This window comes from Anoplopoma fimbria, chromosome 24 (assembly GCF_027596085.1).
Source record: "Anoplopoma fimbria isolate UVic2021 breed Golden Eagle Sablefish chromosome 24, Afim_UVic_2022, whole genome shotgun sequence".
Lineage (NCBI taxonomy): Eukaryota > Metazoa > Chordata > Actinopteri > Perciformes > Anoplopomatidae > Anoplopoma > Anoplopoma fimbria.
The window spans coordinates 8,103,046-8,129,184 of NC_072472.1; the positions used below are offsets into that span (position 1 = coordinate 8,103,046).

Below are 26,139 nucleotides of genomic sequence, written 5' to 3' on the forward strand. Positions count from 1 at the left end.
ATGTCAGTCAGTGGTTTGATGGCTTAGAAGGCAGTGAGGACTGAGAGTTGGGAAAAATCTATTTTGATCATAATATAATGAAGAAATCACACAAATTAGTGTTATAACAAGTAGAAACGTCTCAGCAATCAGTGAGAGAAATTAGTTCCCATTACAGGGTATTTTTAGAGTTCTCCTGGAAACACATTCAAAATGAGACCCTTTGCTCAATCTGAAACTTTCAAGATTATAATCACTCATTCTGACGTAGTGAGCATTTGCAAAAGGTTTAATTTTAAACCTCTTGAACTCTGCTTTAATTTGCCTCTTAGCTTGCTACAAAGTTGGGGGAAAAAAAAAAACTTCCACGCTGTATGGGAATGTCTGTTGGGAGCGTTTTTTGTCGGTCATGGCCAGGGTACATGTGCATTTGTTTCCAAGATCGTGGTGGTTGTGGCGGTTTGAATAAGAACTGTTTGATGACTGGACTGCTGGTTTTGCAGTGTTACAGGCAGCAACAGTTGCCCACAGGGGATCCAACTAACCATCGCTTTGGTGGACTACAGTTAGTCAGGGACGCACTTTAACATTTCCTCAGGGACCTTTTCAGATCCATACGAGAGTAAATTATAGAAGGCATTTATTTATTCGCTCATGACAAGATCCATTTCTCTCGACAACACCCCATGGAGGCGGAGGTTTAAAAAACGGAAAAAAAAAAAGAAGGTGCACAGCGACCTTTTCAGAATGGCGGTGAGCTGATGTGCGATGAAGCCTGATTGCAGATGAGAGTAACAACAAACACTTGTCGTCTAGACTGAGCTAAAGATCAGCAGGAGCGTCACCTCGGCTTTCTTTTCCTCACACCCTCCTCTGCCAACACAGGCAGGACTGTTGTGACCGGTGTTTGCTGTGATGGTGGCAGCTAGCAGAGCTGAGTATTCAGCAGAGCTCCCCGGTTGGATGAATGATGTTGTGACTGGTTGTTGAAGCCGGTGTTTACTGAATAGTCCAAAGAAAGAAGGGAACAAATTGGTTTAATTTCTTTTGAGGTATTTTCATTTCGTATAAAAAAAGAAGTATTTGTTACAAGGATGATTTTGATACTAGAGAGGTCACTTAAACATTACATGAACTATTTATTTTGACAAAATAATCCTTAATCACACAAACTTCTTAGTTGTTGGTTTTTTTTTCCAAGAGCTTTCAACCACCTGTTGAAATGTTTTAAGTGAACCTCGAAGGCTGATTCAAATTGTTTTGGTGAATTACTGGTTCCAGGTCAGGAATGAACCCCTCACGCTCAAGATGAATAGTGTTTATGAGAGGTATAATTTAAGTTCATACCAAACAATCAAAGTCAAAACAAAGAAATCAAACAAAACTGATTAAGCAGTTTAACAATTTGAGACCAATACCTGCACGACAATAAAATGTTAAGAATGTAATAAATTACAATCAAAAGCTATAATAACAGTAATGGTTGTAGGGCAGCTTGAAATGAAAACTGGAGTAATAACAATAACAATATGAAATGCAATCAAATGATACAACTTGACTACAATAAAATTAATGATTCATAAAATAGCAATTCAAGTTCACAACTTAAATACAGAAAAATAAGTGAATAGAATAATGTCTTTTTTTTATCAATCTTAATCAAAAGACTGGCTAAATAGTCAGGTTTTAATGTGACGTTTAAAAATAAGCATCACTTGAAGGCAGCAACCCATGAAGTCATCATAAATCATGTCGTGGTGACTTTGAGATCACGTTTCTGTTATTAGGCCTCACATTTAGACCGATCATAGACACCTACGACGAATGCGGCCCTTTTAGGATCCCGGAGCCTACGTTTAGTCACCCCCTCTATAGATAAACTATAGCCTATTATAGATTGCTATTGACAAGAGCAAGCAGTAACAGGTTGGGGGCTGTGGTAATGGCCTGTGATTGAACACCTTGTGCTGAGGTCCCGCTGCTCTCTGCCTCATTAACTCTGGCAGGTCCTCCGTTCAGCACGCTGCATTGCAGGCCACAGTCGGGACGCATTTAACTGTCTCGACCACAGTCCAGGAAACACAAGCCTTAAGGATGGGTTTGAAGACGGGCCGTGACGCTCATCTCAAAACATGTCTTTGAGGTGTCGAGGTCGAACATTACAGGGGCCTGTTTTAGTATTTAGTGCAGTGTGCGTGTTTGTCTACAGATATTTAAAGTGAGAACTGTTTGTTTTCGCAAGGAGCTTTTCAGAAGTTCAACTAATGTTTTCAGGGTTTTCTAAGAGTCAGAAGCATAAACGGTAAAAAAAAAAAAGGCATGAGTAGCATCATCTTTAGGTGTCTGAGGGATGTTTGTTTTCCTGCTCACCTTCTCGCGAGAGAGTTGACCGAAATCACTGAATACAAATAAAGTCAACTTCAGTCGCTTCTCTTTAATATCCCTTTAATGAAGCCATGACTTTTAAAATCATTATCAAGACTCACAGTAAAATTAGTAAAATGACCTATTAGTTCTTGTAAGGAATTGAAGTACCTTGCATCTTAAGCTTCTTCCATATTATTCAGCTCTTGGCCATGGTGGTGGACATTTTAGATTTGACACTCTTTAAAGTTAAAAACCTCAATATTTTAGTCCTGGATGGTTTGGTATCACTTGTGGGTATTTGTGGTAACAAAAAGGGGTTCCTTTGGAAATAAAAATATGAAGCATCATAAGTTTGTTATTTTAGGACTTTCTCAGACTTTTCTTTAGAGGTTGGTGGGTGCTTGGTTACCCTCCTGCACATCAGATTCAGTAAAACGTACCTCTCTCCAGCCTCTACCCCATTTCTCTGCTCTGTGCCCATCCGGCCAATGTCGCCTCCCATCGGGGAGTATTCCTCTCCATTACCGGGCTCTGTCCATCCTCCACTTAAATAACAGCAGCCCTGCCACTCCAGGCCCATTAAGATACTGCCGGCACTGCCGCGGCCACACACACACACACACACAAACAGCCACAAGCTTTCCCGAGCCTTTTATAAATAGATGGCGGGAGAAGGAGAGAGAGGCTGGTTAGAGCAGGTAAATTATTCCAAAACAGCCAAACAGGACTGAGACTAAGACACCCCTGTAACACTCTGCCGGCTCCTCCGGCTCCTCCTTTCAGATGTCACTTTGGGCTGACTCAATTTTACACTATAATGGACCTCCCGGGTCAACTACTTTTCTCCCACTTCTCCTTCCTTCTTTTTATCTCTTCACTGCTCTCTTCATCTATCAGCGGCCGACAACACCTTTACTCACTTTGCTGCAACACACACACACACACACACGCATTATTCCCTGCACTGACTGTATAGTGTGTGCCACTTAATTTTGTCCAAAACTAATCAGGGTTCGCACTACACTTAAACAGTGGTTTGCAGTTTGCAAGAAGCGTAAATGATTGCGAGCAACAAGTATAGCTTTCCCACATAGGCCTACAAGTGGCCAGTTATTTTCTTAAGTTGCCACTATACCGGTGCAAAATGTAGTTTATTACCCAAGCGACATGTTTTTTCTTACTCGGGTCCTTGTAGTGGTCCACGTTTTTTAAATTTGAGTACCAACAATCATCTAAAAAGTGTCCAAATCCTTGAATAATGAATAAGATGGAGAAAGAGCATTTTGTCCTGTCCAATTCAATGATGCTTTTATCTGCTGGATATACTATTGAGGATTCTTTTCCTGCTATTGATGAAGTGCACGATCGAAGCATACAGCTGAAAGTGCTCTCAAGACCCTTAGTTATTGTCCACCTTTTACATCTTCTGTCCTCCTTACATGAGGGAATACATATTTATGGTTTGGTATTGAATGCATGTGCTTTCTGAATAGCAGCGCTGCCATAAATTGCAGCTCTTGAAAGCTCGGCAAGTAGTGGCTGTATCATAGTTATTGTCATTTATGAGTACAGGTATTAAGTTCTAGGTTATGTAGAAAGCAGCATGTTTGAATGTGGATCAATTTTCTACGCATCACCTTTGTTCTTTTAGGTAGTGTGTGTGTGTGTGTGTGTGTGTGTGTGTGTGTGTGTGTGTGTGTGTGTGTGTGTGTGTGTGTGTGTGTGTGTGTGTGTGTGTGTGTGTGTGTGTGTGTGTGTGTGTGTGTGTGTGTGTGTGTGTGTGTGTGTGTGTGTGTGTGTGTGTGTGTGTCACATTGACTCTCTTAGCTTTCTTGTGTTGCTTTGAAAACAAACTTTCTGACACATATCGTATGGCATTCAACTTAATGTGACTCGCCACTGAGACTGCCCTGACTTCAAAGTAAAAGTCTTTCATGTGTTGCCTCTGCTTTTTGTTCACCAGCTCTGTATTGTGTTTGTGTGTCTGTGTGTGTGCGCATCAAAGGTTTCATATTTCCACCATGTCCACGCCTTAACCTAAACCTAAGGTCAAAGGTCTGATAACCTTTTACATTCCAAACCCTTTTTTTCCCACTCTTAATTCCCCATCTTTGACCAAAGTCTCTCTCCATCCCCCCCTTTCCTTCCTCCCTCCCTCACTGTCATTTTCACTTATTCTGCATTCCAACCACTCGGTCCATTTTCTTTCTCTCGACCTCTCCAAACAACATCAATAAATGACGTGTTACTTCACGTCTTTAATGCGACCATGAATTATTTGCTCCGAAGTGGCCTGGAGGAAGAGGACGTCTGCTTATGGTAGTCCACCGACACAGCCAAACCCTAAGACGCACGATACACCAGGAGAGAGAGAGAGTGAGGTAGAGAGAGAGTAGAAGTGAAAAGGGGGGCATGCCTGTCAATCAAAGCCACTTAAGTACCTGGAGTCCTAGAGGGATTCCAGCAGCAATCGACCCCAGTCAACAGCCTCTTCATTGATAAAAGCAGAGAGGAGGAGAAGAGACAGGCGAGCGAAATACAACAAAGGAGAAAACTAGCTTAGCACTAGTCACATCTATAAACTTGTTTGCGTTTACACAATTGAATCTACATCCAGTCACCGAAAGGTTTTACATCTGCTGTTATAATCATGGTGTGCCTGCAGGTCTATGGGAAAAGTCTAGTGGCAAAGAAGAAGTGATGCCCGTTATGGTGCCAGTTTATTTTGGGAAAAAAAGTAGGGGAGGAACTTGTTAGCATCGGCAATGTCATTTACCACAACTGTAACGTAAAGAGCGTCACCTACTGAAACTGGGACGCACACAGTTTGATACTTAAGTTTGAAACGAAACATTTTGCTGATATATTGATTATAAAGTTTGTCCTGACAGTGGAGCTGGAGGAAACTCTGTGGTGCCATTAGACCAGAGCGGTTTATTCTCAAGATAGCCTGAATGTGTGCTCAGCAAATTTTCTAGCAATCTGCCCCCATTCGATTTTATATATCTTGTATAAAAGGGGGAAATCTGCTCTGATGGTGAGCCTAGAGAAAAGGTTGAATCATCCTCACCTGTAGGGCTGACAGATCAGTAACTCAGGCTTTCAGTCATGAGTGTTCAACAAGGATCTAATGAAAGCTCCACACTCCTGCAGACACACTTACCTTCTCTCCTGTACAACAGAAAATGAAAGATAGAGATGGAAAGGGAAAGGTTTGTCAATATTTATTTCTCTCCCCTACATGCACCAAAATTAGATGTTTTTTTTCCCCCTGTTGGTTTGTATATCAGACTCCTCTAAATTTCTTATATTTACCTGCAATCCTGCAGATCTTCTCTACCCCTCCTCCTATCATCATCATCATCATCATCCTCCAGCGTGTTTCTTCCCTCCATCTCTGTTTCTTTTAGCGTGTAGAGCAGCAGAGACAGTGATTGATCTGGCGCAGAGGCTGTCGTGGGCCCTCCTCCTCCTCCAGTGGTTATGAACATGAGGCGGGCTGCTCTTCATAGATTTTTAAATTAGTGTCAGCTTTGCCCCAAAGATGTGTTATTGACTGATGAAATAGAAACTGAGCTCCAAACACTCAGTCCTTCCCCAGAGTTTTCCACAGTCTGGTAATTGAAAAAGTGTGAAGGGAGTGTGTTCAAGGGAGCGTGCAGCCGTGTGTGTCTGTTCCTGTGTTTGTGATTTTTTTTTTTGTGTGTGTGTGTTTGCGTGCTTGCAACTGTGCGCTCTTTATCTCTGCTGGAGAAAAATGCACAGTGCTCGCTGGAGTCAAGATTCGATTGAAGTATTGCATAGGAGATCTTTATCTTCTACACAGCCGCTCTGGAACACGAGTTGTGTTTGCACCTTTAATCCTATAAATACAGTTTTCTTTCATGTAAGCCTATGAAGGCTAAGTTCGTAAAATGTTACATGTCTGAGCGCATGAAATCACACCTGAGTTGCTGCTTATCCTGCGTCTTAATCATTGTGTGCATGTGCAACCTTTGGTGTGATTTGTTTGAGCAAAGCGGGCATTGGTTGTCGCTGTGGATCTACCGTGAAGTGCTGTGGGGGAAGGTGACATTTCTGGCTAGCTCCCCAATGCCAGTGCTTTTTTTTTTTTACTGTGATGATAGTAAAACTATCATTTTAATCACACGTGACGGTCCGAGAAACATGGAACTATGAAAATAAGCCTCAATTATCAGTGTCTGTTGGTACATTAAATTAAATCATGCTTCACAGCTCTCTCACCTAACTCAACTTGTTGTGTCTTTTTGCTCTGCAGGGTCCGACATGGCCATCTTTTGCCTGCTGTGCGGGAAGCGTTTCCAGACCCAGCCGGCACTGCAGCAGCACATGGAAGTCCACGCCGGCGTTCGCAGCTACATTTGCAGCGAATGCAACCGGACTTTCCCCAGCCATACTGCACTCAAGCGTCACCTACGCTCGCACACAGGTCAGTGGAAGCACTCACTTACCATCTTCACTACTGCGGTGAGGCCTTCAGGTCATCGGCGGTATGAATGGAAGCATTGATGTGCTCCCAATGGTGTGTATTCATCTATTTAGTTTCAACACTTTCTCCAGCTCGTTCTGGGGAATCCCTTGACCTTCCTGTACCTGAAGGGATGTGGGATCCCTCTGGTGAACTGTAGGTCAGCTCCCATTTTAACCCCAAATACCTGAACGAGTGTCTGAGAGACATCGTTATCAGGTGTCCAAACCAAAACCACCACACCTAGCTCCCTTTCACATGAGGGTACATTAGCTCTTATTCAGCACTTCTCATGGAATCTGAGCTTTTTCCTCCTGAAGTAAATGTATGGCAGCCACTCGTATCCACAATCAAGTGGCACTCACGATCCACAGCTAAGAACATAGCTGAAGGTTGGAAGACAGACAGACTGACTGACACATCAAGAGCCTCGCCATCAAGCTCAGCTCCCTCAGAGCCATGATAATCCAATGAAATATTGACCACATTCTGGAGAACTTACTAGAGTCACGAGTGCATTAGGAATGATGACGAAATACATTTTCACCCAGGGCATAAAAAAAATCCTTTAAAAGGGCCAACGTGTAGCTTTTCAGGGGATCTATTGGACAGAAATAGACTTTAATATTCCTTCATTCAACTAATGTATAATTTAAAAATAAGAATCCTTGTGTTTTTGAATGAGCCGTTAATATCTACATAGGGAGTGGGTCCTCTTCAGAGTCCGCCATATTGCGCTGCCATGTTTCTTTAGTAGCCCAGAATGGATAAATACACTGGCTTACGCCCTTTCACTAGATAGAGCCTTTCACGGTTTTATGTGACCTTTATGTTTTTCTGACGCACTTGTAAAACTGCGGTAAAATCAGCCAGCCACTGTCTGACCGACTTTACTTTGGTCCAGTCCTCTAAAGGGAGGAGTGAGCAGAGGGTTGCTCAGTTGGTTGCAATCTGCAACCACACCACTAGATGCCGCTCAGTCGTACACACTGTGCCTTTTAATTTGCCATACTTGCTAGCTCCCTCCAAACTGCCTAATAATTCATCCCTCTTGGTCCAACCCAATCTACATCGGCGCCTCAGGTGCAACAGTGCAATGCTGCTGCAGCATCTGTGGTCAGGGAATAACTCAAGTCTGGTGGTCTTGCTCAAATAAGAATTTGCAATGAACTTGCATCACCATTTGTGTCTGGTCTGCCCTTTATTCTCAAAAGAGCACACTTGAATTTATTCTGTTTGTTTAACTAATAAAGCAGAGCAGACCGTGCTGTGAGGATTCATATTGACCTCAGGGATTTGGAAAAAAAACAGGGATCAGTGCCATTTTAAAGAATTTATTTCTGACATATTTAATCATTGAAACAATTTGAAAAGAGATAGGACCTTAATGGCTGAGTGGAGCTTTAGTTGAGGAGCCATGGTAACATTTCAGGGGGAAATCAGCACTAAAAATGTGTTTCTTGAGCTGTGAATATTTTTGATATGACCTCCACATAATGAATATCAACCTTGGATAAAGACAGTCTCAATATGATATGTTATCATCATTATATTGCATAATAGCAAGGCTAGATAACCATCTGCCCCAGGGTCACTGTGCAGCAGTAGGATTTTGGTATAATGATTCATTTTAGCTTTGTTTGGGTGTATGGGACTATGCTCCACCAATACACAATATCAACTGACCTGATAAAGAGCTTATGGTGTGACCTGCTTTATTACCTGATAATGAGGTCCTGTGTTGAAGAGGGTCAGTTACACTCGTAATATAACATAAAAATTTAAAGCACATGTTTTTTTACATGTGCGCAAAAAACCACGTTATGAGAACATAGGATTTTCCTGTGACAGTTCACATCTATTAATAACATTTCTAAGATAATTCACCCTGAAAGTATCTAACTAGTCATGCAGAAAGCCTTAAATCTTGGATATGCTTTTTTTTGCATACAAATGTTGAGCACGTATTTTCATAGGGATTCTGTTTTCTTTGTACATTTCTTTGAGCTTTCCGGTATAAATGTATTGTCTCACATTACCACCTCCCGCCCTGGTTTGTGGGGGTAATAAAATATAAGTAGTAATAGTATGAATGCACCTGGAAAAATCTTGCCCACGACAAGGCTTGTCATGGACAAATATAGCTTACAGTATATTACAAAGTAAAAATCCATGTTTTTATTTTAGGAAATGGGAGTGAATTATGTTATCCCTACCCAGTTGCATTGCTCCTCTAGCTCAGCTGAATAAACAGCATTAATTCAGGTCAACCCAAAATGAATTCTGCAGCAGTCAGACGCAGCTTATTTACAGTGAGTATGTTTTTTTTTTTTTTTTGTTGTTGTTGCCCACTCGTAATTCTCTCAGTGCTGGCTCTCTACTGAGGCGAGGCCAGGATACTAATACATTGATGCGAGGGAGCAGAGGTAGCCTGATGGATGCTGCTATTCAGAGTGAAAAAAAAAACGTAACCATGACAGAATATGAACACATGGAAATGAATCCCATTTCAGCGGTGAGGGATGGTTGCCTTTTTTCTTCTCTCTCTCTCTCTCTCTCTCTCTCTCTCTCCCTCTCTCTCTCTCTATCCCCTCTCTCTCTCACCCAGCCGCCTGTCTGCGACCTTAAATAACAGTCTCACTGTCAGAGCCGATTTAGCTCACCGGCTCACGGATAAATATTTGAAACGAAAGGAGTGAGATGAGAGCAGTCGGCCCTATTTACAAGTCAGGCGAATACACCATTAGAGTGTGATGGTGGAAGGGGGGTAGGGGTGAGGATGAGGGTGGGGGGGGGGGGGGTGGTGGAGAGAGCTGCTTGAGCCGTCTGTACAGTAGCAATGCACACATCTGCTCCGTCTAGCAGACAGTGGAGAGGACAAAAGCAGCGTCTCTGATCCACCTGCCCACCCGGGCGACGCAAATGTCACCCCAGCTCGTCTCCCAAGCTGCAGATGAGACTTTGCAGCCTCATGCCACTTTGAACCGCATCCCACTGCGGCCGTGTGTTAAATCACAATGAGCCAGCCGCGAGAGCAATCGTTTAAATATGATGTGGAGCCTTTTGTCAGGGGATTATAAAGTCAGCAACTCACACAGCCATAATGGGAGCCAGAAATAGGTCCTAATTTACCCCTCGAAAAAAAAAAAGAAGACAAGCATGGCGTTTCTCTACATTTACACTTTGATGTTAATAATCTCATTCACACTTTGCTGGTTAACAAGGCGAGGATAGTGTTTAAAATTAGACAGAGCTAGACAGCGTATCAACCTCAGAGAACCTGCTTTATACCATTGCCTACCTTTGTACAGAGACACCCGTGCACTACCTTCAATCCAATGTGCACACCTGTCCATGTCCATCTCATAGGCTTTTGTTATTGTCTAAATGAGGATGACAAAATAAAATCAGTGGCTCTTGAGCAAAAACAATATTTTTCTTTCCATAATATCAAACTCCCAACTACTACTTCAACAAATAATTCTATATAATAAAATCTAAACTCATTTGACTTATTTTTATTGGTTTCTAATTGTATATTTGCACCTTTACTAAAGAGCACTGCCCTTCTGTCTTGTTTTTGTATTGATGCTCCATTACCACGTCTTTTTAGGAGGCCGTTAACCCTCAATCAATACAAAGATTATATAATGCAAGTAGTTGGCAGGGTTTTTTTCTATCCTGAATATTGTCTACAAATCTTCCTCTCAACATGCGTACAGTTGCAAAAAGCTCCACCACTCAGAGGTACCTAACTGTAGCCTGAGAACCAAAACCCATGACCGGAAGTTATTACAGCATGCAGTGACCGAGAAGGAAGATCCTTCATGTGCAGCCATTTTGGCGAGTTGTTCCAACGGTCTTGGGCAATGGCACTATTATACTTGGATGTTTATTGTTAAAACTATAGCGTTATCTTCTTCAGATCTAATTCAGCCACCTGTTGAACCATCTGCAAAATTTTCATTTAGAATTTTTTTTTCTTCATTCTCAATTCAATTCAAGTCAGTTTAATTCAATGTTGCTTAATGGGCATGAAAGTAAAAAAAAAAATGTTGCTAAAGCAGAAAAAATGTACAATAATGTAAATATAAACACTTATTTTATTATATATTTATTATATTTTTTTATATCATTTTTTAAGGCAGCCATTGCAATAAAAATAGATGTAAAAATGACATAGAATAAAAAAGTGGATCCAGTTATATTGATGTAATAATTTCAGTTCAAGGTCAGACAGCATATAAATGTAAAGAAACACAAGCATACGTGCAAAAGGGTTCCCACTGGTGTTTTTCACAGTAAAACAGGAGTAAATGTGGCCACAAATCCTCATAAATACCAAGATCTCAACTCCGTATTCAGCCTAATTTTAATGATGAGTGTGGCAGCTCACCTACAGAAAGCTTTCTAGGTATAGCTCGGTTATTAGTTGAATCACTGTTGTTGTATCAAATGACAAAAAATAGTGACAAAAAGCACTTTTATGGACATGCATTATGTGTGCTTCATTTTACCTGTCTGCTGGCTTATCTATTGAAAGCAGCCTTGCTGGTGCGAGCTCCGACACTGGATCACCATTTAGGACGAGAAAGGGGGAGAAAAGGGAGAAAAAACTAATTTAATGGTGTTTATTTCAGCATCTTAATCATGCCATCTCTCCTGCTCTCCCTCAATGCGTCTTTCCTTTTTCCTCGTTTTCCTCCCTCCACCTGCAATTTCATCACCTTCTCTTCACATGCCAGGATATTGCACACACTCAGCTCCATGTTGCCCCTTTTTATTGTGTTTGTATATCTTTATTGCATGTATGCACACTACAGTATAGGTTCAAGCACTCACGCGCACACGCACACAATGTGGGCTTATAACAGTGGCAGCCATGGCAGCTGTGCTATTCCCCTTCACTAACACCCCACACACAGACACACACACGCTCTCTCTTTACAGACCAGGCCTTCATTAATATTCCGTTGTTGTGCACTGTCTGTGTGTAAGTGTCTGTGTGTGTTTTCTTTTTTTTTTTTTTTTTTTAACTCGGAGCCAATTTGCTGTCTGCTGTGGCGGGGTGTTTTGTGTTCGCAGCTGTATTTGATAGTGCTATAGCCAGAGAGAGAGAGAGAGAGAGAGAGAGAGGACTGAATTGAATTTAGAGAGAGCCAGTTCTGGTCCTGGCAGTGATGGAGCCCGGTGATTTACAGCCTCTTACCGTATATAATGAACACGCCCCGGGTGCTCACGGGCACAGGCACCCTCGGCAGGCCTTTTGGGGTGTCAAAGGAGGTGATAGGGAGGAGGGGGTCAGGAGACGCAGGTGGTGATGCTCGGGGGCACCCACGGGTCCACTCACCATGCTGTGGTTCCACCTCACTGTGCTGAGCCCTCATCTGTGGGCCCCCTCTGCCATGTGGTCTCACCAGAGAGTAAGAGGAGAGACAGGATGGAAAGGGAAGGAAGCAAAGGGATGAAAGGAAGCCAGACGGAGGAAGGAAGTGATAGCGGCAGATTTTGGATGGACAGAGGACACGTCCCCATTATTCTCCAGCCCCCGTGAGAATATCCTGACAAAATGAAGTCCTGTCTGGCCTCCCTCACAATGTGATTATAGAATTGTGTCTGCTTTATCAAGAGCTCTGCGGTGCATCTTTGCACTTTGGCGTCCCCGAGTGGCTACAGGAGATAACATGCATGATATGATCCCGCAGGATGCTGGAGCCTTGACAGCAACCACTCTGCATTGTATAAGACTGAGCACCGGTATTGTATACCAGTAACTGCAGCATCCAGTTTATATGGGTAACAGCTTGATAAAAATAAGCATAGTTTTGTCAGTGGTAGTGAGGTATATATTGGGGTAGTTTTTTGTTGTTTTTTTGGAGGATGAACAGAGGGCTCGGACTTAGAGATATTTAATAGAAATACATGACCTATAAGTCAATACTTTGTCATAAAAATAAGGTTGAAAGACGTTTTACTTCAGAAGATTTGATGAGTGAGTTCAAGTGGATAGAATTTCCATGTAATTACCGAAAGGCTTCCTGCTATTACCAAAATTTAGATTTTCAAGACAATTGTGAGCATCAAAGTCAAAATGAAGTGATGTGTAAGACAAATAGAGGCTTTTTTTTAACCTGTTGTCTAAAGTCTGTGGAAGCTGATTTTAGTTGCCTTCTGAAATTCAAGAAACATGTCAGGATTAATGTAAAGAGTACATATGTTGCATAAACACATACAACATATGTACATATTGTATATTCTTTAAGGTTAAAAAAAAAAGCAACAACCTTGTTTTGAAACAAGAAAAAACAGTAAGCTCTTTCCCACTAATTCCAGATTTTTGATGAAGTTTGCTAACAGCAGACGTTGGCGCAGCAACAGGGCATTAAGCGTAAACAACACAGGTCTCCTCCGAGTATTAGCATCCCACTCGCCGGTCTGATCGGAGGCCCTAATTAAAGGCAGGTGAATCTGAGAGCAATTATTATTCTTGCAGCGTCGCGCGAGCCCACCGAGCTGCGTGATGGATTGTGATCTCTGCTGTGGTTGAAACGCTAGAAAGAGCACAATGTCTTACAGCGGGAGCCACTGATAACTTCACGCAGACAAATAAAGACTGTCACTTTTATTGATTTTACCCAGCTTCCACCGCCACCGCCATATACACCCACATCCCCTGCTCCATCCCTGTCTCAGTTTTAACCCTGCACCCCCCCCCCCCCCCCTCCCCCCACCCACACACACACACACACACACACACACACCTCCATCCCCATCAAAGCTTCCCTTTTAATGGGAAGGCGTCCAACATCACAAGGCACAGAAAACGTTTCTTCCACGAAGGTAGCACACCTAAAATGGTTTTCAGCATTAAAGGGGGGGGTCCATCTATCATCCCTCTTTCATCCCTCGGTCAGTCTTCTCCTCCTTAATAAACCAAATGAGCGCATACATACTGTATACAGGCATGAAATAAAATATGCAAGATGTGAGTGAAATTGTCTCTCAACAGCGGGGTAGCGGCGGCAGCACATAACGAGAAATGCAATTTATTCCCCAGCACGTTGCTGCTCGGACAGGCAGATAATGAAAGGCATAGGTCATTGATGGTGACTTAAACCTGCAGCGGTGGAGTAATACATTATAATAAGAAATACATTACTAAACATCCACAACATTACTTGGCCGGAGAGTGTAACCGAAGGGGGGGGTCGACAAATGATGCAAGAAGGAACAGCTCCTCATCTAACACAGGAATACAATTAGTCGTTGGACGGCTGGTGAGGGCCTCCTGCAAATCATAATATCCCCGATTATTGACATCTGAATATCCATTACGGCTGCCCCGTGGGGACCTGTGATCTGGCAGCCTGAGGAGAAAAATGCAAAAGCCTGTTGTCATTTTCATTTCTGAAGGCACACATACTGTACATCCACTGCCAGCCTGGTGTCTGGAATACGTCTAATGTCTCCGAACGGAAATGTGGTGCTCCAAAATAAAACGTGAGAATACATTTAGCAAGTGTGAAAGCGTTAGACAGAGGAGCCATGAATAGACACAGATTGTATGCTGACGATGTGGTAATACATTGAAATGAAAGGTATGGAAAGGCAGACGAATCTGTCTACAACTTCAGTTTCAATTTCAGTTCTCATTTAACCATGACCCAAAAATTGCCCTAAATGTGTTATGTGTTATTGAATATGTCTATTAAAGGAATGGTGTTTTATATTCAGAGCATTTATTTAGCTGTAAACAACTATTTGCTATGTAAAGATACAGTGGAGTAATATCTACCTGAATCTCTTTAGTCTTTTCCCTGGAATATTACCCCCTCCTCCAGCTCCATATCTGTTTATTTCATAACCTACAATGGCCCTGCATTAATACACTGTCGTACAACAATAAAGTTTCAGAAGTAAAAATAAACTTTGTAGCAAGTGACCAATAATGATGCCAAATGAAGTGCTTCCTATTTTTGTCCATTTCTTCTCCTGTACACTGCTGGCCTGGGTTCGAAAATATGAATGTTTTAAACAATCTGTCTGCAGCACTTAGTGTTTCAGTCAGAGAAATGGCATATCAGAGAGATGAGTGAGTTTTCTGGGCCTTGTGAACTGTGATGTTTATTTAGAGAAAGATGGAGATCCAGATTAAGTACATGAAACAACCCAACGCCCCTTTTTCTCCCTCTCTCGTTAGCCTGCTGCAATTTTCAAACCAAAACAGATAGAGGAGGGTGATTGGCTGCCAAGTCCAAATGTACTTAAATCTTTGCATTTTTGACAGCCTTCATTAAACAAACATCTGCTTTTAGGGACTTGAGGAATCAACGCGTTTGTGAGTTCTTGAATTAAAGGCGAGATTATTTGTATAGCACCTTTCTGCAATGAGGGAATTCAAAGTGCTTTGCATAAAACAAAAAGGCATTAAGAAAAGATGTAAAAGAAACACGACGCAGTATAAAAAAGACAAGCATGAATTGGATTTCAGTAAAATAGGAGATGAAGATAATCCAAAATAGAATAATTTTGTATATTAGCTATGTAGTCCAATATATACGTCAGTCAGGTTTTCCACTTGTGCATTGTGAGACTGGGATGGGCTGGTCAATAACACATCTCATGAACAGCCCTGACAGGCTACGATTATTTTACACAAAGCACACAACAGTGCAGGTGATTTGTAGAGAAGACGACAGATGGGTTACATTGTCTGCTGCCATTAAAGCTGTTAAGTGGGCATCCATTAGAGCATAAACACCTATTGTTCTGGCGTTGTGCATAAACCCACCAAAACAATCTGAGAAAAACATTCAGTTATGTTCCTCCCTTTAGGTATCACAGCCATATGTTTACATGTTTATGGGCGATGTGAATCCAACTATAGTAATGCTGGTGAGAGCCAACCAACCACAAACATCGTTAAACTTGACTTTAGTTAAAGTTTTAACTATATTTAAAAGAAATTGTGCACCTAAGTAAAGCTTCATGTTTCTGGCCCTTGTTTCTCAGTCCGTTAATCCTGCCCTTCAGTCTGTATTTCCAGAAATGCTCAAGAAGTGTTGTACTTTTGTCTTTTTTTCTCAACAAGATCTTGTGTGCAGATGAATTCAGCTTTGCTTCTGTCTTTCCACATTTCAGCTGGGGACCATCCATACGAGTGCGAGTTCTGCGGGAGCTGCTTCCGAGATGAGAGCACGCTGAAGGGCCACAAGCGCATCCACACCGGGGAGAAGCCCTATGAATGTAACGGCTGCGGGAAGAAGTTCAGCCTCAAGCACCAGCTGGAAACCCACTACCGTGTGCACACAGGTACTGTGATCAAAATAGGTCCCACCGACAAAAGACGCTGCATTTAATTGAAGCTGATGATGAAAGGATTGGGAACTGTTTGTGGGGATTTATGTGCAGGAACTTTTTCTTTTATTTACAACGGTTTATCCCTCTGCTCAGAGCATCTCTTGCAGAATCTAAAGCTAAAGCACAGGTTGCCAGATATGGTCTGTGAGCAGAGGTTGTGGTCTCCGTGCAGGCACAATGGGATCGAACCTGGCAACCTCACTGTGATTAAAAAAAGTACTGGGAAGCTGTGGCTTTTATTTGCCAAGACAGTTTTCCAGTATAAACCCCTCTAAAATTACAATCCTTCATGAAACAACCAAGATTAAATGTTGAATAGTGAGCTTTAGAGGGGTTGGTAGATGTCAGGTTGAGCCAGGCCAGCTGTTTTATCCTTTATGCTAAGCTAACAAGTAACAACTGGAACTATTCCTGGGTTTTGTTTAAAATAATATACAGTATCATCAACACTTTCAAATTGTATCAGTGAGACGTCATCCCATTCTTTCACTTTTCCTCATTTCAAATGAGTGCAACGTGATATCTCATTGCCACTCGTAATAAGAGAATAAGTGTTGAAATATATCAATGCAGCTTTTGGTGCCTGTGAAAGGATCCTGTTGTAGGAAATCCAAGTTGCAAGGCACAGACCAGACCAGATGAATATCTTTGTTGCTGTGATACAGTAGATGAATGTCTCCGAAGACTTTGTATTGATCCCAGTATATTTAGAGCCCCATAAAGATGTTGACACAGTGATAAGCTGGGTGCCCTGGAGAATGAGTGCACGCTACGTAGCAGGCTGAGTGAGGATATCACGAGTGCTCACCAGGATGGCACACAGCCAAGGCTTTATGCTTCCTCACCATCTCTTTTTCTCTAACGCTCACACACACACGCACATGCAGCAGCAGCAGCCGCCGCACACTCCCATCTCCCATTCAATAAGCCAGCTGTTAAGCCACACTATCAAGGCAGCCTGTCCAATAATTGGCTCCCCCCCATCCACCCTTTCCCCTTTTGTGTGGGGGAGGGGGCTTTGCGTTAAGCCGGAGAGCAACAGCAGATAACAAGAGCAAGTGACAAGCTCACAGTCAAAGGCCACCTCGCACAAAAGGGAGCCGCTTGATGAATCATCGACATCGGCAACCTAACCCCCCCCCCCACCCCACCCCACGGCGACCGCCCCCTTCTTTCCACACATCCCAAATGCCAATAGCGGATCAATACCCGGGGCCTCATTTGCAATTCATTATTAGCTAGTTTATTTGAGGCGACTGTGTTTACAGTCTGCTTATCAATATCAACATAATGCAGGTGTCCACGCTGCTGATGAGCAACACGTGACGACCTGCAACGCTGTTTTCATGCTTATTGGCTGAACCCCCCCCCATGGAGGTCAAGGTTAAACAGGGACAGACACGACGACGAGCTGCCGAGGCGTGAGGCGTGAGGCCACACCGTTTTGCCAGCACACATGTGCGAGGCTCCAGCTGAAGGGTGACAGCGAGCGCCGGGCTAGATCACATTCGACAGCTCATTTCAAATGCCATTGGTAAAGGTCAGCATTTACATGTCTAATTTGCGTCTGCCGGCATGAGCACTGGTGGATTATTCCCTGCCATCACTCAAATCATTAGCAAATTTAGGAGGGCTGCTGTTGCTGAATTGAAATGTGCTTCTTGAATATAAGCAGCCCCCACAGCAAGACAGCGGCCGCACACTTTGATTTATGACACCTTCAAGATTTCTCCATGGCGGGAGCTGTATTTTGTGTAATGTACTGGATTGATTAAATGTGGCTTATAATAGAAATAGCAGACATTTAAATATCGCACATTCCTATAGTTTTTGCCCATTTAGATCTTATCTTTAGTTCTTATCCCAGACATTACAATTCTGTTTCAGTATTATCACAATTAAAGCTTAACTGGTTTATTAGGAATCAGTTCTTATTGTTATCTCTGCCAGGAGATAATGAGATTGGTCTTGTGTGAGTGTGTGCATCTCTATGTCCGGCCTAGGCTAACCTTGCATACATTTTCAACATACTGCAAATTATTTTTTGAGCTCATTTATGGCTGCTTGCTCAGGGACTTTGTGTTTTTTTTAGTGGTAGCTAATATTAGCACAGTACATTAGCACATCATTAACCAGCATTAGCACTTCTATGCTACGCTGAAGGTATCCTTCACACTCCTATTGTAGACCCTTCCGTCTGCTTCTCTCTGAAATTGATTTTATGTTTTCCCAAAATGTTGATATTCTTTATGCAGGGAGTGCAGTTAGTTACAGTGTGGGATCCATGGTAGTTTTGACAGGTAAACGTGGATAGTAGCAAGGGGGCGGGGCTTAGCAAAGGGTCAATTACTGAAATCTTGGAAAATGCTGACATTGTTACAGCTAAATCAGAGAAGGCAAGAAACACAAGCACACTAGCGCATCTCAGACCTTGAGAAGCAGTTGAGATGCTCAGACCTTAGGACTTGGAAGTGGACATGAACATGATTTAATTATCTATTTGCATAGATGTCCTCCGCTTCCGATGTCATAACTCCACAGTGTTGTCTTTTGATGTTTTTTTTTTTTTTTTTTTTTTAAAAGGAGAGCTAAGGAAAGAATTAAAATTCTAAATCAAAAGCAAGTTATTCTCTGCATGGTCTTAGAAGCAGCGGCTGCCACGTTTTAATAGTTGCACATTAAATTTAATAGCAGGACATCTCTTTTTCATTTTCTCCTGTTGCACTGCATGATGTGAATAAAAAAAGCCTTGCATGGTTCCAAAATCCCAAAACATTGTTATCTTTTTAATAAAGGCAGAATTGCTAACAACTGAACACAAAGAATTTGTATCACCCTAACCACAAGAGTAATTAGAAGATCATTTGTTAGCTACTCGAGGGGTATTTTAATGGACATGACTGGCACTGTGTTGATACCGTCTCTCAGAGGTGAACAAGCCACTACTGTATGGTACATTCATGCTTTTATTCTTCTTTCTCTTTTTTGAGTTCCACCAATTATTGGGGCCAGTTGGAATGACCTTCAAAGAGTTAGTGTGGTATTTTAATGCTTGCACACTGCTGTTCAGGAGACAGTTTGGGGTTTCACTCTTGGGTTTTGGCTTCATAACAACACCAGAATTTCTTGTGGGCCAGCAGGGTGAAATCTGTGGTCTCTAAATTTGTAGTAATAGGACATCCTTCTCTCCTGAAGCCCTGACATAGTTGGTTTTTTTTTAAATTTCTCACACAACAGGTTTCATATGCTGCAGTCTTAACCATCAGTATACATGTACACAACAGTTTGCCATTAAAGGGTATTCCGTTTTTATTAAACACTGGTTCTTATTCATGTAGCTTTGGCCAGCATTCCTATCAGTAATAAAAGCATCAGTCACTGAGTTAAAACGAAAGCGTAGCACACTTACGGTTCTTGTGAACAAACAGTTTTCCTGTGCATGAGGTGTTGTTGCCAGCATTTTGGCACCCACTTTCACCTCCAAAGAAAGGGGTTTGGATAATCTGGCATAACTGTTGGTTTGTTCACAACCTGTCTGATCGATTTCTGGTGTTTCTTGCGATGTGTGTACCCTTCTGCAATCACCCCTCACTAAGCACATTATCATAACTGACAGAAGTGATGGGATAAAACTACAAAAATAGGAGCCAGGTTGTAATTATACTGCAAATGGCCACAGCAATTTTCCTATCAAGGCATTGAAGATCCGCACTATCCTTTTATGCAAACTCTAATATTGCATCGCTGATACAGGGCCTTCATAATGAGTCACTTTTTACCACAACTCTTCTTCCAGTTAACCATTTGAGGGAACAGCAAGGGCTTATTATTATTATTATTGGTAGATAGGAGGGGATTTTCACATTGCATATAAATAACGTGAAGGTTTTTTTGGTTTGAATGACCGACAATGCTGTGTGTATCACAACATTTCACGGACTAATATATCCTTTCCTGGTCTTTCAATTGATTTTGATATCAAATGCATTTGTTTCCTGATCAAGAGGTACATCACGACGTCACAGTGTCTCAACAAAGACTTCATACTGTCACTGACTCGCCCTTTGGCTAACATAACTGTTGTCTTCCCACCCCGCCCTTATCATCCTTAGGTGAGAAGCCATTCGAGTGCAAGCTTTGCCACCAGCGATCCAGGGACTACTCGGCCATGATCAAGCACCTGCGCACCCACAACGGCGCCTCGCCCTACCAATGCACCATCTGCCTGGATTACTGCCCCAGCCTGTCAGCCATGCAGAAGCACATGAAAAACCACAAGCCCGAAGACATCCCCCCAGACTGGCGCATAGAGAAGACCTACCTGTACCTCTGCTACGTCTGAGGCCGGCGGAGTAAAGGAAGAGATAGGGAGTGGTTGTTGTGAAGGTGGGGGGCGGGATTGAGAGGTAAGGAGAATGTAATTGAGGGGATAGTTGGATGTAGTGGAGGGTTGAAGATTTAGGAATGTCAACGGCAAGAGACCCGAAAGGAAGAGGGTTTGTTTTTCTCTTTTTACTTTGTCACGCAAAGGCTAGGCGCTGACCGACGGGGTTGAAGGGTGGTGATGTAGGGACAAAAGTGCTAAGAAGAGGAAGACTTGGACACGGAGAGAGATTCTCCACCATAGTTCGGATTCACCGGGTCATTCACTACATCTGCAACTGTGTTATTGTTTCAGGTCATTTCATGCAGCGCCATGAAGCGAGCGAGCTGCAAGGAAGCGACTTTTTGGATGCTGCTGCAAGTGATAAAAGCAGATTCTCAAGGGCTATCTGAACCTGCACATGCTTGCCATCACTCCATTTTGGGGATTTTTGTTTAGTTTTTTTTGTTCTATTTTGATATGGTTTGTTCGCATTCGCCCTGCTTAGTCATACTAGTTTGGATCACATGAACAATGTGTGATTAGGAGCATCAACGTAGGCCCCCAGTTAAGCATGTCTTGGATTGCTTTCCAAGTATTCAGGAACTGCCAAAATCCTTCTCCACAGACCTTGATTCTATGGTAGATATGAACCACAACAAAGTTATTTTGGAGGAGGACTGAGACATATTTTCCAACAGTTTCACCTCCTCAAACAAACTGAATTAAATAGATGAGTTTGGGCGAACATGCTCCTAATCCTTTCTATCCCCAATGGGAGATGTATCTGTTTTGCAACTTCCAGTCATTGTAGACAAATATCGTCCCTGTTTCCACACAAAATCTGCCAGTAATAACCTGTTCATTCATGAGGTCTTTCCGATCCCAGCGGTGGCAGTGAGATAGCCCCTGAGAATCTGCAGCGGAGCCGGTAGGCGTATGCAGTAGATGAAACAGTTGAACTGGGTGAATGGGAGCACTAAAATACTGCAAACCAAGCACCTGTTTGGTTGTGGGGGTGGGGGTGGGGCAAAGATGCTAGTGCTGCTTTTTTTGTTGGAAGTCTCCACAGTTTTCTCAGTAGTCTTCCTGGTTCTGGTTCTCGGTCAGATGAAGGCTGGAGAAGGTCGAGTCACCACTGGCCAACCACGGCTCTCCTCAGAGAGCCAACTTGTGTCACTTTCCAATCTTATATTTTTTTAAGCTCTGCATCATAGTTTATCATGGCTTGATTGCACAGGTAAAACAAAATACGACAACAGTCTCTGTTTGATATCTGCAAGTTATATATGTTTTCCATTAAATCCTAACTGGCTATAACGGTGTGCCACATTAAACTCAGCATATCCACCTACTACACGCAATAGATAACTGGACTGCTTCTATCCATGTACATTTAACCAGACGACTCTCATTATCTCACACTAATGATGAACTACACAAACTGACACATAAACAGTAACTCTTTGTAACACCGCAACAGATCTGTCCATTCACCACAGTGATGGAAAACAAAATGGGGGGGGAAAAAAGGCTGCTTTCCGTAGGAGTCCTGTGACTTCGACTGCTCGTTGTGAATGTTGAGGGGGAGGGCTGGGAATGCCTTAGATGCACACCTTAGCGTTTGTCAAAAGGTGGCAGGTTGAAGACTGTTATATGGTATCAAAACATGAATGTGAATGACTGTGAGCCGGGTTCGCACTAGGCTGGTGTCAAAATATATGGCAGGTTAATGCCGCCTTTCAGTGGAAGTCAGAAACCGATAAATCCCACCTTGGAGGTTGTTATTACTCTCCATTGCCTTCTGCTGGTTCAAATGTTCTCCATCCAACATCAGATGCGGTTCCCCATGTATAAGCATTACATTTAAAGTTAATATAGGTGATCGTTCACCAGCAGGTGTTCTGATAAGATTAGACAAAATGATCTGACATAATCAGGGCCGTGAGGTCCTGTGATCGTCAAATTCAAACTTTAATGTATACTGATAAAAGGCAGGATTACTAACTGAAATCAGGCCCTAGGGATCTGGGATCTGACGGTCCTTTCCTGTAGTTACATCACAGATATTTTGTTTAAATGGTGCAAATATTCCCAATGTTGCCATAACTGCATCTTTAAAGAAACTCTACAAACAGCCCGTAACTGAATAGGCTTATTTTGTTGAAAAGAAGGTGGGAATTTCGGACGTCTCAGAAACGCAGCATTAGACCTGAATGACTGACGCAGCCGCAGGTATTATTGTCGAACCTGAGGCTTTAATGAGCATCACTGCATGTCACAGCGTTACCGGGGTGATCACCTATCCAAATAGCCAGTGGAAAAAGGGGAAAATCACTGATAGGACGAGACACTGCCCAGCAGCTTAGGGGGCGGCCAGTAAGACGACAGAATAAATCAACTCTTTCTCTGTGGTTTTGTCCCTGCGCTTCGTCTTTCTCGTCTCCTGTTGTTGTTATTGTTGTTGTTGCTGTTGTTGCTGTTGTTGCTGTTGTTGTTACTATTGACCTTGAGTTTGATCTCAACACATCGTACTTGAATTACTTCGTTTTGTGACCTCATGTTGCTTGTGTATTTTAATTTTCCCTTTTTGTTTCATTTGTACACTTTTGTGCGTGTTCATGAGTGTATGTCGAAAAGATGCATTGCACGACAAGATGAAGCAATGTGTACGCAGAAAAAATTAAGTGCCACGGTAAAGAGATTTTTTTCCGTTTTTTTCTCATGTTGTGTATTTCTTTGTGCATTATTTGTTACCAAACTTGGTATTATTAACCCCGCTTTGTTAAAGAGCCGGAAGGTTTGGTTGTTTGTTATAAAAGCTACCTCTAAGTTGTTCTGTTTTTTGGCAAAAGCACATTTTTTTTGTGTTTTGTGTTTTGCATTATTTCATCATTGCTACTTCATCTCATGCTTCTTTATTTTTTTCTCTCTCAAAAGTTGATTTATGATTGTCTGTGTTTTTAAGCAAAATGTATATAAAAGCATAAAAGATAACAAAAGTAGAGGTTGATAGGATTTGGAAAGTAATTCAAATGGATGTTTATTCTTCTCTTATAGTCTCCCCTTGCACCTCCAACCACAGTAGAGCAGAGAAAAAAAAAAGCAATTTTGAAGCCTTAAGTGATGAGTAAGAGGGATGCGGCAGATAAGAGGAAGTACTATTGCTGTTGAGAGGGTTTAAAAACAAGAATTAAAACTTGAAAATATGTGAATAGAAGTGTAGTTTTGTAATGTGAAACAAAAGAAGGTTCATCAAAAAAACGCTGAACCGCCCAGGACAGGTCACATTTGCAGTGATGCAGATCGCGTTGGACAATTGGAACTGCAAGTGGTAATCAAAAAAGAAAAACCAGAGGGTTAAAAATAGAGATTGTCTCGGCTGACAAGCTCTCTTGAGAAATGAGCGTATTCCTGAACAAGAGCCAACAGAGGCAATTTGATATAAAAAATTGTGATATTTTTGTATTCAGTGTCAGTCCTTTTTCCATTTGTGGAGGGTTACAGCAGGGCACAAATATTTGTATTTCTTTTTTATTTTTACCTGTTTTTTTCTCTCTCTGGGTGTGAATCATTTTTGCCTTGCTCCTCTTTGATATTGTTGGACAAAAAAACGTGTGTGAACATATTGTAATAAGTGTTGCTTTCTGGATGTCAATTGCATTGTAGGTGAAGGACTAAATCTATCCGCCGCAAATTTTACGAGTGTGTGTGTATGTGACAAAGTTAAAAAAAAAAAAAAAAAAAAAAAAAAAAAAAAAAAAAAAAGAATAAGAAAAAAAGGATGATAAAATACGGGACGGCAGGGGGGCGCTGCCAAACCGACCAATTAGTACTTGTCATTTACAACTTTTCAATCAAACTTGACTGTCAACATGTCTTTTGTTTTGTTTTTGTATCTGAAAAAAAAAAAGAAGAAGGGATGGCATGTCCCGTGGTGTCTTGCCATTTTATTCTCAAACACTGTGAGTTGAGGGACTTTTTTTTACCCTCATATAATATCCACCCACTATAATATACCCAGTCACGGCTCAGTCTGAACCACCACAATGCAAGACCTGATCAGTCACATTATTCTTATCATCGTCCTCTGAATGTTTTCTACTTTTTCGTGCGGGTGAAAGAGTGTGTAACTATGTGTGTGCGTACGTGCGTGCGTGTGTGTGTATTAGTGGAAAAATGCACTAATCAGATCAGATACAAAATAAAATGATACTCTATGCCACTTTTTTTCTCTATGTTGGAAAAAATATATATATACATTGGCATCGATATAGTTCTTCCCTCAGTGTTTCTCCAATGTTTCTGTACTATCTTTGTGCCTAAAAATGGAATTTGTTCAACAAAAATATCCATCTATATCTGCTTAGTTTCCGTATTTTCAGAAGAAAATAAAAAATGGTGTCTCCAGCACCCTAGGGATGTCATGACGCTCGAAAATGACCAGATTTTTTATTTTTTATTTTATTTTATCCTGAATAGAACAGGGCATCCTTTTCAAGGACTGCAAAAGACCCTTACATGTTGTTGAAATAGCAACTGCGATACTGCATTCAATTCTTTTCTCAGGCTGTACGCTGTGATTGGCACCCAAAAGCATTTATTTAGCGACACGTAACAAACATAGGGGAAATTGACTGGAAACCAGACTGGCGCCAATGGTGAGACTTGCAAAGGACATGACATTGTTTCCTTGCAAGCAAATTAAGCCCAGGTCTGGTTCTCCACTCAGTGACTCCTCTATTTTTTTTCTATATTTTTTGTCAGCAACAGGATTGCTGATGAGAACTTTGTACTTCTCTTGAAAGAATAAAAGTAAAATAAAGTAAACCTCCATTTGGGTAGGTTGGCACTAGGGTATTCCCTTTCTGCTTTGCTTCAGTTTTTTAAAGTCCTCTTTTCTTTTCTACAAAATGCATTTGGAAGGGGGGATGTTAAATTTGTCAGAGAGGAATCATGGCATCCCTGGAGCTGGCACTCTGTGTTTTGGTGTGGTGTTTCTAGAACAAAGTAGCCATTTCATGCAGTGTTGCAATGCATGTGCCATTGAGGTCTAGACTAAAAACTGTTTTGAGTAACAAAGCACCAAGACATTGTATTTTTTTATATTAGCACTGAGGACCAATTGCCCTGTCGGACCAAGCATAACAAAGCTTTTTATGTAACAAAGCTTTTCTCTCTCTGTCTTTCCCTGGCTTGTCTGTGCTACTTCTCTCCTCCATTGTTGTGACAGCACAAGTGCCAGTCAAGTTGCTCTGTATTAAGAAAATAGTGTTTTTATTATGATTTGAATTGTTATAGTTTTTGTCTACCTCAGCACCTAATCTTAGCCTAATCTTAGAAGGTGCCCAATTATTATTTTTTATTTTCTTTATTTTGTTCTCTTATTGTTGTCAGTTGTATAATTTTTGAAAATTTGCATTAGAGCTTTGCAAAGGTCCTTTGTCTTTTCCAGCGACAACGTGCTATTTTTTTCCGTGGCAGTACGTTTCCTGTTGAGCTGTGCCACCAATCTATAGCCACCGTCTGTTGATATAGAGGTTGTTCTTTTTTGTTTTTTGTTTTTTTTCCATGTAGAATC

The 26,139-nt window shown here is 41.8% G+C and overlaps 1 protein-coding gene across 4 annotated transcripts in view; it reads left to right on the forward strand.

Moving 5' to 3' along the window:
- The window catches only part of zbtb16a (zinc finger and BTB domain containing 16a), a 147,398-nt gene extending 125,788 nt beyond the window's left edge, over positions 1 to 21,610 (forward strand). For all 4 annotated transcript variants that reach the window (XM_054625976.1, XM_054625977.1, XM_054625979.1 and 1 more), the window contains exons 5-7: positions 6,626 to 6,796; positions 15,977 to 16,147; positions 20,308 to 21,610. In XM_054625976.1, coding sequence (XP_054481951.1) covers positions 6,626 to 6,796; positions 15,977 to 16,147; positions 20,308 to 20,537 — 572 coding nt within the window. In that variant the 3' untranslated portion in view covers positions 20,538 to 21,610. The remainder of the gene's footprint in view (positions 1 to 6,625; positions 6,797 to 15,976; positions 16,148 to 20,307) is intronic.
- The last annotated feature ends 4,529 nt before the right edge of the window (positions 21,611 to 26,139 follow it).